This window comes from Mus caroli, unplaced genomic scaffold (assembly GCF_978045245.1).
Source record: "Mus caroli unplaced genomic scaffold, Mus_caroli_1 scaffold_9, whole genome shotgun sequence".
Taxonomy (NCBI): Eukaryota; Metazoa; Chordata; class Mammalia; order Rodentia; family Muridae; genus Mus; species Mus caroli.
The window spans coordinates 38,316,689-38,329,165 of NW_028227264.1; the positions used below are offsets into that span (position 1 = coordinate 38,316,689).

Consider the following 12,477-nt stretch of genomic DNA (forward strand, 5'->3'; position numbering starts at 1 on the left):
CAATAAGCTGCCATTGAGGAGTTGAGAAACACATACCCAACAACTACTGAGTGCGTACTTCATGCCGGGTACCTTTCAAAGTGTTGCAGCTAAAAATGAGAAAACTGACCCCCAAAGCTCTATGCTCATAGATCTTAACAGTGTAGTAGGAGAGGTAAACAGACAAGATAAAAAGATGGCATGCCAATGACAACCACTAATGAGGGACTCAGTTGGGAAGGAATGTAAGTTTTCATGGCGGGAGAGACCAACAGACTTGCTCATTGAGAAGGGGACTTTTGAGAAAAGATCTCTAAGGAAGAGAGGGGCAATTTGGGTGGCTACCTGGTGGGAGAGCCCACCCATCTCCCAGACAGGAGGACAGACAGGCCAGGGAGGGCAGGGGAGAGAGGAGGAGAAAAGGGCAGGAGGCAGAGGAGTAGGGGGCTGAGCAATGACACTGTGTCCGAGGGGAAACAGGGACCAGAGAATGATTTTGAGCTAACTTCATCTGACATTTCCACACGATCATTCTGACGGCCAGGCAGCAGAGACCACAAAGAAGCAAAACATATAAATGATGACTTGTCTCCATGTAGGCAGGGGAGAACTTCTAGATATGCTTGGAACGGATTTGCTAGTATGCCGTTGGTGGGTCAGAGGGAGACAAGACAGTGGGGTGGATGCTTTCAACCCACATAATTATAAAGTCACCACACACTGAAGGAAACCATCTTAAGAACTCAGTTCGGCATAGATTAAACTGGTGTATTCTTTTTAGTCCCATTTTTTGAGTCATTAATTTGGGAAACACAAGGCTGGGAGGAGTCAAGGGTGATGTCAGCATACAGTTTGAAACAGAGGTCAGCCGAGTACGACGGGGTTCAAAACAGAGGTATCTGGCTGAGCGCGATGGCACCCATTTGTAATCCTAGTACTCAGGAGGCTTAGGCAAGAGCCCACATAAGCTTCAGGTGAACCTGTCTGTCTCAATTAGCAACTCTGCCTCCAAGGGGTGAGTCAAGAATCAGGTCCTGATGCAATCCCAATACTCAGGAGATGAATAAGAGGCAGGGATGGAGTGGCCAGAAGCCAGAAGAACCAGCAGGTGTGGTGTTCTGGAAGCCTAGCTCAGAGGCAAGGAACTGATCCACGGGGTCTCCTGCTACTGCCAGGGCTGGGTGCAGCCAGCGGAGGAGCACTGGCTTAGCACGGGCAAGACCCTGGGCAGACTCCTCAGGGCTAAACGCTTTTAACTATTAGACCAGGCCAGGGCATTCCCTCCCCCGAGGCGTGCGATGAGGCATCTCGATAGCCTTGGCAATATCCAAACACAATAGATTGAAAATGCACAGCATAAAACACAAACACTTCACTTTTCTTCAAGACACTGTTCATTTCAGTAATTCCCCTGCCCCAGAAACACAGTCACAAGATCTTACAGGAATTTGCTAAAAATTTTATTGCATTTACCGAGAATATCACATTTCCCCACAGTAAAATGACTGTATTCTCAAAAGTACAAAGCACTCTTCATTAAAAAGGTTTTGGTTATCTATATTAAATATATAAATCACATTTTTTTTAAAAAATCAATTATAAATTATATTATTTTAAAAGAACAGGATTTCTCAAAACTAGGAAAATACCTATGTTGGTCAAACCCAGCATGACTCTTTCACACAGTCAGCTATATTTTATTTATACAGCTATGGGGTAAGCTGGCACCTTCTGTAGGAGGGAGAGAGGTGGGGAGAGAGAGGAGGGAGGAAGAAAAGGATGGATGGAAGGAGGGGAGCTCACACCTGGAGCACTAGGTATATTTGGAATATTAGAGTTAACAGAGTCTGAACTTTTGAAATACATAGGTGCTGGGTGCGGTGAGGCACCTCTCTAGCCTTCTGTTACCTGACACTCTCACTGCTCCACTACGAAGAAGCTGCTGTCAGAGGAGCTGTACAGCAGTCAGTGAGACCCCGGCACACAATGCTCAGGGTAGTCTACAGCGAACCCAGCATCCTCAGCCTGAGTGCACCGTCACTCTAGAAAGGCAACAGCGGCTGTGAGTTACTATCTCATTCTTATAAAATGGCTGAGGCAAAATCTATGAAGGAAAGCAGGACTGACCTAAGCCTGTGACCTCCAGGTATCTGGGTCCTGCTGACAGAAGCACGCAGGCTGGGGCCCAAGACCTGGGACAAGGGTGCACTTCTTGGTGGCACTGTTTTCATGTTTTATTTTGGGGGGAGGGGAGTCTGACACTGTCACAGCATGGTCCTGAGAGGACCTGACAGGAGACTGACACTGTCACTCACAGCAGTTTTAATCTGTATCAAATCTAAAAGATCTAAAATGTTAAGACCAATGACTCCAAAAACTGAAAAACAAATAGCTCAAATGTCCAAAATATCTCCTTAATTAAATCCAGTTAAAGTTTCTATATGCCCTTTTTGTTGTTGTTCATTTTTACCCCTTGAAGTGAGTCTGGCTGGGGCTTTGGCCTGTTGGTAGAGCTCCTTACCTCTATGCCATATCTTCAGTGATTTTAAACATCCCACTCTGTGCTAGATACACTGAGAAGAGACTTTTTCTTTAAAGTTACTCTGTTGGGAGGCCATGTTCATCACAAAGACTGGTTTTGATGATCATTTTCTTGTAAATAAAACTTAAATCATTAAGTGTTAGCAACAATCAGATACTTCCATATATTTAAACTCAGTAATAACTTCATAGGCAAAACTTCTCAGATGTAAAATATAAGCCCATGGAAGAGAGCCCACATGGTGGTGCGCTCGCCCTTTAACCCCAGCACTTGGGAGGCTGAGGCTGGCATGTCTCTGTGAGCTCCAGGCCTGCCAGGTCCACTTAGTAAAACCTTATCTAAAACAAGAAAGAAAAGAACAAGAAAGGCCAATATGGTTAAAATATTTTCCCTCCTGAAAGAGAACTTACTGCAAACAAATTACCAAAGACCCTGTGTCAATTTAAAACAGAAGCAAGCACCTGTCGGCAGTGAGTGAAGCTGGCTGTGGTGGCACACTCCTGGGATCCCTCCGCGTAGGAAGCTGAAGCAGGAGGATCTCAAGTTCCAACTCCCTGCTGGGCCACACAGCAAGCCTGCTTCAAAAAAATACCTAAAAGGGCGTTGTAAGTTTGTTTGAGGCTAGCCTGGGCTATATGGTGAGTTCCATGCCAGCTTGGGTCTTCAAAATCAAAATTATTGACACACATGGTAGCACACCCCTGCATCCTAACACAGTTCTGAAGCAACAGACGAGAGTTGAAGGCCAGTCAGATCTACTTAGGCTCCGCATCACAATAAATAAATAATAAATAAATTACAATTATTCAAAACCCATTGAAAGAACGTGTACACTTAGCATTTAGGCTGTGAGCTCTTGCATGCCAATAGATAAGCGATCTGTAATTAAGAGGAAGGGCTTCTAGCTTTCAACTCCCAGCCCCTCTTCCCTCCAGGCCTCTACCCCACTCCCAACAAGAACGAGTCTGTACTGTCTCCAGGCAGCCCACCCTTGACAGACGGAGAGAGGGAGGTCTGCCTTTTATACACAACAGAAAGGGAATGCTGAGTAGTGAGATAATAAAATTAAGTTTCACTTCCAGATAACTTAGAAACAGAAGGACCCTGGAAATGCTTAGGAAAAGGTAGCATTCTTCTCACGTGAACAAGCAAGCTACGGTCCACTCTGACTGACAGTCATCGAGGCTAATGATTTAAGAATACTTGGCATTTTAACCTTTAAAGTCTAACATATAATTTCAAAGATATAACAGCATGTTCCTGCTTTGATAAATGAGTAATGGGTCACGGCCCAACTTTGGTTTTAATTTTAGGTCCTCAAAGCTTTCTACAGTTGGGACATAAACGGGGGACAATGGAGGTAATCAATAAATAAATACCACACTAATTTTCTGATCAAAGAAGAGGAAGGAGCATACTCGATGCTGTGCAGAAAGATTGTATCACCTAGTTACAATGGAGTCTCTCAGTCTCTGTAAGTAAACTCCACAAGAGGCAGGCTGGGAAAGCACCCGCCGTCAGGCTCCTTGGCATATCACAAGACTGTACATACAAATGCAAAGTTTTGCTAAAAAAAATTGGAAAAATTAGAAATGGGCTTTTTATAAATATATTTAACATTTTAAAATCATTAGTTCCAAAACAATCATTAGTTCCATAAGTCAGTTTAAGCAATTATTTCTTTTTTTTTTTTTTTTTTACCCCAAACCCCTAAGCAATTATTTTTATCAGACATTTTCTAATGGACAGAACTTCCAATCTGTGTCCACTCCACCAGCTGATAATACGCTCAACAAAACACTCAAACACAGTGCTTATAAACCCAGAAGTCAGAAAAACTCTGTCAAAATTGCCAGGATAGCTTTTATACATTCTACTTCACTTTATTGTTTATATAAAATCAGAAATTTGGGGTGTTTCTGGCTACTGGAATAAAACACACTACAAACCAAAGGGAACAAAGGTTGGTGGAAGAAACACCTGATTGCTGCCTACAAGAGGGCCTTTCTCTCTCCCATGTCCATGGTGGTAGCAGTAGCATCTGCTCCCAGGAGGTCCCTTGACTACATGAGGAGGTCCCTTACAGCATGTAAGAAGCTCCTAATTTCATAGCTTAAATCATTTAACAGACTCAAGGTTTAGGTTCACCTCTTATTATCTAGGATCTAGGCTTAAATTCCAAAATGAAGGAGAAAGTAACACTGCAGAACAAAAGACACCAAGGGGGGCTGACAAAATGCTTCCGGTGTGGAGGAGCACTGCCCACCCAGTGCAGCTCCAAGCACTCTCAAAGCACGCAGCAGCTGACAGCATCTGAGGCTGCCAAGGCTGCTCCTTCCTCGGAGCTCTGAATGCTCACGCTGGATTTCCAAACATGCTTGCCTGTGACAGTCTCCCCCTTACTCGTGGGAATACCAAAGCTGCTTGGGAGAGAGATGGCTCTTGTCATAATAAAGGGCTCATGTCCCATTTGTGCTATTCCAAGGATGATTAAAAAAATAAGAAATCTGCAATTCATATAAAAAGGAAAACTGGCTTAAAATTCAAAAGCAAATCCAGTGAGGTGGAGGTATGTATGGCATTAAATAATAGAGTCGGAGTCTTTTTTGAAGATTCCGGATGAGCCTGACAGTAGAGAGTTCTGATTCTCCAGCATTTTCTCCATCTTCTCCCCTCCGGCGTTCTTACTGATCTTTCTTTGCTTCTTGCTATGGATCCACGGGATTAAACAGAGAACAACACCCCCAACGAAGGGAGGGATTCCAGCAAGGTAAAAGGCCACGTCGTAGGTGCCCAGCTTGTCATGAAGTAACCCTGGAAGAGGAGACAGCAGCTGTCACACAGAGGAACAAGTCTGGCTCCCAGATCAGTCACACTGATCGCAGGCTCAGATCACAGATTTGAAATGTAAACGTTTTCTGATATGAGAAATGAAAAAAAATCCTCTGATTTTAAATTTTATTGCAGAATACAGGTCATACCAAAATATCACTGTGGAAAACATTTGCAACTAGGCTTTGACATTCCTGAGCCTGTCAGAGGTCACCTAAGATATTTTAAAAATGATGTAATGGCCCTTGTCTCAGTGGAAGCTGGGTGGAGCATCTAGATTAAAGTTCTTTAAAATATCTACACCTCAAGATGGCCTTATTTGACTTTAACAAGAAACACCTTAAATTGTAATACAAAAACATTAAAAGTTATAAATCCAAGAGTCAGGATAAAAAGAGACTCAACTTTTTTTTGGTGTATGAGTGTTTTGTCTGAATATATGTCTGTGTACCAAATGCCTACCTGGTATACAAGGGGCAGTTGTCCATTGTGTGGGTTCTAGGAAAAGTGTCCTTTGGAAAAGCAGACAGTGATCTTATCTACTGAGCAATCTCACTAGCCCAAAAGAGAAGTTTTAAAATTCATTTGAGAAAGATACTAAGGCTTTCCCTTCCTTGGGAAGAAGTAACAAGTACTTCTCTCAAGTCCTTCCCCAGTCTCTGGCACTCACTAACCTGTTTTCTGTCTCTATGGAGATGTCGGATAGCTCATCTAAGTGGAATCATGAGATATATGACCTTCTCATACTTGGCTTTGCTCACTAGCGTAATGTTCGTGGCGCTCGTTCATCTGGAGGCGTGTATCAGTGTTCCTCTCTAGTACTTTTATGGCTGAATAGTATTGCTTTCCATTGCATGGATGGTAGATTCTGGGCTTTTCTTTTTGGCTATGGACTGACTAGAGTTAAGTGTTTTTCTTTTTTTTTTTTTTTTAAGATATATTTATTTATTTTTATGTATGTGAGAACACAGTAGCTGTCTTCAGATGCACCAGAAGAGGGCATCAGATCTCATTACGGATGGTTGTGAGCCACCATGTGGTTGCTGGGATTTGAACTCAGGACCTCTGGAAGAGCAGTCAGTGCTCTTAACCACTGAGCCATCTCGCCAGCCCCCTGGAGTCAAGTCTTATACACAGCCATAGCTCTCCTAGGACTCACGACTCAGGCCAGGCTGGTCTTGAACTTGCAGTTCTCCTCCTGCCTCTGCCTCCTGAATATGGAGATTATAGATCTGTACCACCACATTATTTTTCTAGTTATGTTTTGATGGACAACCGAGTTCTCTCCACTAAATGTAATTTTCTTCAACCATTTTTCAAGGAGCATGTTTTCTTAGGTAAAAGTAGTACATGCTTAGAACTCTATCAGAATCTTCATTTTTATGTTTCCAGTTGCTTAACATATATACTAACAGAACTGTGGAAAAGTAGGGGCTAAATGCATAGCATAATGGAAGAGTGTGCATTTAGTATACCCCAGGCCCAAGTTTCAACACCCAGAATGCCCCAACAAGTACTATTTTGTTGGGAATGTAGCTCAGTGGCAAGTTCTTGCTTAGTAAATACAAGGCCCTGGACTTAACAGACTCCTCCCCCCAAAACACACACACACACACACACACACACTCGCAGACTGTTCCCCAACAAACGTTTTCAACCTACTGTCAACAGATGGTCTTATTAAAAATGAGGAGCCAGAAGATGGTAGTGCACCCCTTTTAATCCTAACACTCAGGAGGCAGAAGCAGGTGGATCTCTGAGTTTGAGGCCAGCCTAATATATAGAGTGAGGTCTAGAATAGCCAGGGTTACACAGAGAAACTCTATCTTGAAAACCCATCAAACAAACAAGCAACGACAACAACAACAACAAAAACTCCAAACAAAAACCAACCAAACAAAATGAGATGGAGAAAGCTCACAAAAGACTATTAATAATATATTTTACAAATAAATGAGGTTTAGGATCCAAAGTAGAAAATGTTACTAACTAGTATAATTACTATAGAAGGATTGTTATATTTACCTGCAATAGGAGGACCTACAGTCATGGGTATAGACATGAATCCAAGTAGGAATCCAATTGCTTGGGAAGCATCGTGAGGACCAACTAGTTCAAAGGCAATGGGCGCCATGATAGAAATGAAGCATCCATCGAAGAGACCCATGGCGAGGCAGACAGCAATGAGGGCTCCAAAGGCGCTGCACAGGGGAATCATCATGGACATCAGGCCAATGAAGAAGAAGGAGAGAACCTAGGAAGACAGCTTCACGTTAACTCTGCTCTCGGGAAATTGCCCTCTTCCTCCGATAACACAGAATCAACTTCCCTGAGTCCATCATATTTCCTTACTATGTTCATTAGGGAACAAGAACATAATAACCATTTAAATAGTAACTCCCCTTCCCTGCCTGCACATTCTTTAGTCAGAATTTATATATATATATATATATTTCATGTATATATAAAGACTAAAGAATTCTAAAGAATTTGTATATATGTATATGTACATATGAATAAATCTTTGGACTAGATATTATAAAGTTTAGAGAGATCATGCCCACATTTATTCTTCAAGCACTTGATTATTTTTTAACCCATGAAACCCATTATACTTTATGAGTAAGTACTACATTCCCGGAAATGGAGGTAGGAGAACTGACAGCTTAAGGCCCGCCTGAAGTATATGGTGAGAGCACACCTCAGACAGAAAACAATGAGCCAGGGAGAGCCCATCACACATGGGTTCTTGTCACCAGAGCTGGGAACCTATGTTCCAGGCCCAGGACCCCATGGGGAAAGGAAAGAATCAATTCCTGAAAGTTGTCTTAAGCCTTAGGAAATCCCAAATGGATGATCAGAAGAAAGCTTGTGCACACACTATAGTTTACAAGGCACTGCTCTGACCTCTCCACGGTCACTTGAGCTAGCCTTGAGCTTGTCCACGTGCACAGCGGCTCAGAGTGGACAGAACGCTCCTGCCAGGTGCCCTCCAGTGGCAGCAGGGCAACAAAGCAGGGATGTGAGAGACAGAAGCCGTGGCATCACTGCATTGTCCCTTCTGATTTCCCTCCTACTGACCTATAGGATACAGTCCTAATTTGTTTCTCTATTGCTGTGGTAAATACCAAGACCAAAGCAGCTGGGGGAGGAAAGGGTTTGTTTGGCTTACACTCCAGGTAACGCTCCATGGCCAGAGTGAGGACTAGAACATTCTGGTCCATTTTCAGTTTGAGGTGCTTTTAGAGCTCAAGGAGTCGTAGAGAAGCAAGAGGTGCTGCCTTCCACCCCAGGGGCTACCTGCTTGTCTTAGAGCTGAGTTGGGAAACTGCAGGAGTCTGCCATGTGACTGAGCCCCAGAAGAGCCATTAGCTAAGGCTTTGTAGCAAATTTGTAATATATGTGTATGTACATATATATATAGATATAGATAGATAGATAGATAGATAGTCTTTGGACTAGATAGTATAGTTTAGAAAGATTGTGCAACTGGGTCAACAGCTGATGGGAAAAGGAGAACAGGGTTTCTCCAGATCAGAATTTTTAACCTCACTGTCTTGCACCAACTGTCACGCCAGTCACTTTTGCCTATCTTCATGCTGGTGTCCCTTTCTGCAGACTGGTATTCTAAAAATGGCATCATTTTCACTAAACTGACCTTGAGTTTGTTACTGTAGAGTAAAAGCCTTGTTTCCTATATTAAGGGAAGCCAAGCAGAGCTCCAGTAGGAACCTGGAACCAGGCACTAAAACTGAAGGTGGCTTCCTTTCCTCTGTCTTGCATAGCTACTTTTCTTATTCAGCTCATGTCCACCTGCCTAGGGATGCAGTCTCATGGGGGCTGGGCCCTCACACATGAGTCATTAGTCAGAAAAAACGCCCCACAGGCACGCCCACAGACATGCTCACAGGCACGCCCACAGGCACGCCCACAGCCAATCTGATGAAAGTGATTCCTTAACTGAGGTCTCTTCTTCCCTGGCCACTCCAGTTTGTGTCAAGTGGAAAGGACCCATCACCACACCAAGCTTGGTTACAACCTAAGGGCTCTAAGGCTGCATAACCTGAGAGAGGGTGGGATTCACAATGGCAGTTTTCAGGCTCAAGGGATAGCTCCGCTGGTAAAACTCCATAAAAGCATGAGATCCTGAGTTAGACTCTATGCAGCCACATAAAAAGAATGGGTGTGGTGGCCAGTGGTGTGTGCTGAGAAGTTGGAAGCAGGGCAGTTCCTGAAGAATGGTGACTGAAACCAACTCTGGAATGGCAGCTTTCATCGACTGTTATACGTGCTGTCTATTGACATAGCACTAAGAAACACTTAAAAACAGTCATAATCCAGGTGACTTTTCTGACCCCATTGTGTTATATAGCTGCGTACTCTTGATACTACAATAACTGTATGTCTAAAAGTACAGTGGGTACCAAAACAGGCAAGAATAGATATTCTGGTCTAAAAACATACAACCTTCCTGTCTCCACCTCTAAAGGGCTGAGATTATAGTGTGTACCAACAAACCCAGCTTCATACTGAAAGAATGAAATCTTCCATTCTCCCACTTTTAAAAAATTGAAATGTCTTTTTTTCTCTGACCCAACTTCAATGGAAGCATAAGTGTAGTTTCACAATAGTGAATAAGATGCATAAGAGAGTACAGTCTGTCTGAGCCGTGGTCTCTGTTACTCAGATCATGGCCAAAAGCAAGCTTAGGGAGGAAAATATCATGGCCAAAAGCAAGCTTAGGGAGGAAAGGGGCTATGTCAGCTTACAGCTCCACACCACAGTTCATCATCAAAGAAAGCAGAATGCTGCTTTCTGGCTTGGTCAGGTGTAACACGGCCCACAGTGAGATGGACCCTTCCATATCATTTATCAAAAAAATGTCTGTCTGACATGCCTATAGGCCAATCTACAGAGCATGTTCTCAGCTGAGCGTTTGTTTCCCCAAATCCCCCTAGCTTGTATCAGGTTGACTTAAAACTAACGGACACAACCAGACTCTCGCTCTCTAAGATCCCAAACAAGTGAAAGACATTTTGATGCTTGAGACAAAAGGCCTAAACATAACCAAAATGTCTAAAAGGCAGTAAGTAGCCAAAGAGTTAAGGAGTTATTTTTATCCAAAAGTTAGCCAGGTTCTGTCGCCACATGATGCCTCAGTTATATTAAGATGCTCCGAGAGATGACCCCAGAAGCCAACAGCCCCCAGGACAGTGAGCTCAAGCAAAGGTCTAGTCTCTACTTAAGAAGCAGGAAGAGGAGGCAGCGGTTCAGAGACACAGAGCCTAAGAGGCTACTATTCCTAGTTATAGATATCTTTTTATTCTGTCCACAACTATGAAAGGAATATGGGTAGTCTTAGAAACATTTGCAATCCAACAAACTCCAGGAAAACTAAACTATACTAATTAATTTTTGTTTTGTCTTGCTTGGCTTGGCTGAAATAGATCGTATCATGTATCCAGGCTGGTCTCAAACTCATAATCCTCCTGCCTCCATCTCCTGAATGCTAGGGACTATAGGTGTGAACTATCATGCCTGGTTCAAATTCATTGCCCTTCACTACTAAAATCACAGACCAAACTTCCAGCCACCTCACCATAATTACAACAGACATACATACACACCTTATTTCTCTTCCTATTTTTTTTTCAATACTAATTGCTGTCAAGGAGACCAGCTCTGGAGTTTAAACTTAACACACAGGCAGCAACTACTTGGAACTTGACAATCTCGTACAGTATTTGGCACACTCAATTTTATTTAATAATGTTTTCATGGAACAATTAACATAATATAATGAAGTTCAGGCTCTTTAATTTTGGTGGTTTCCCCAATTTCTCTACTTTTTTGCTTCTTAAAAATTATTGTCTTTAAAAACAAAAACAAAAAAATTTTATTTATTATACATGCAGAGAAAATATACATATAGAATGAAAAAGGATAAGATTAATTTAATGAAATAAATTTGTATTCCTTTGAGGATTGAACTCCTTAAGGTTCTTCACACAGATAGCACTTCCTTGAGCACTTCAGAGCAATGTCTAGTTCCTTTTACCTTGTTTGTGTTTTTAAGTCTTTTGTTTTTAAGATTTATTTATTTATGTATATGAGTACACTGTCCATGTTGCTGTCTTCAGACACACCAGAAGAGTGCATCAGATCTCATCACAGATGGTTGTGAGCCGCCATGTGGTTGCTGGGAGCTGAACTCAGGACCTCTGGAAGAGCAGTCAGTACTTTTAACCTCTAAGCCATCTCTCCAGTCCCCTTTTACCTTATTTGTATTGAAGGAAAGTTCTCAGGAAGAAGTTGACTCCTCATTCCCCACCCCCCAGAAATGTTCAAGGCCAACTAACTTATTAGAACTTCAACAATGTTGGAGTTAGAATGTTACAAGTCCAGAGCCACTGTTAGCTCTTTTGTAGACATTTCCTGCCCTCCTCTAAGTGTGAGCTAATATCTTTGTGACTGTTGGTAAATGCTCCTCAGTGTACCAGTGCCACCAACCAAGTGGCTGTGAATGCCCTGTGGTAGGGCGTGAGGTCTGGAGCTTCCATTTCCTCCCTTGGCTTTAATCTACCTGCCTGATGTTTCTGACACGTCTGAAAAGCGGCATGCTTTAAGAATGCTCCGCTGTGGTAAACACCTCACCAAACATCCCCACTTAGAAGCATGGAATTTGGAATAACCTAGTCTATGTTCTGGAACCATGGTCACTCATGTTTGGCTCCAGAATACCTTACTCTTTTTGAGCTGAGAGCCGTGTTTTGCCTCGGCAGAAACTAAGGAGATAAGGGGGGGGGGGGGGGGGGAATGCTAGTTCCCTGTAGAGTTTATGTCCAAGCTGGTCAGAGTGTAACTGCTGTGAGGAATAAATATTTGTCCTTTTTGTGCAGAGATTCCTGGTCACAGGAAGCACATGTCAAGGTTTGATAAATGGTCCACACAGGAGGATCAGTACTTCCTTATCATTTGCAAATAAATATCAAATATGCAGAACAAATATTGATCTGTCAATACCGGAACCTGGTTTGGAAGACAAATGAGTTTTTCATTACACAAGCTTTTTCTCTTCTCCTAAGCACAGCATTGTGGAGAGACAACACTGACCTATTCTCCTC

General features: G+C 42.8%; 1 protein-coding gene across 1 annotated transcript in view; it reads right to left on the reverse strand.

The window, feature by feature from the left end:
- Positions 1 to 1,417: 1,417 nt before the first annotated feature.
- The window catches only part of Slc16a10 (solute carrier family 16 member 10), a 101,252-nt gene continuing 90,192 nt past the window's right edge, over positions 1,418 to 12,477 (reverse strand). The window contains exons 5-6 of the mRNA XM_021174405.3: positions 7,379 to 7,607; positions 1,418 to 5,335 (exon numbers count right to left, since the gene is read on the reverse strand). Of these exons, the coding sequence (XP_021030064.1) occupies positions 5,103 to 5,335; positions 7,379 to 7,607 (462 nt within the window). The 3' untranslated portion in view covers positions 1,418 to 5,102. The remainder of the gene's footprint in view (positions 5,336 to 7,378; positions 7,608 to 12,477) is intronic.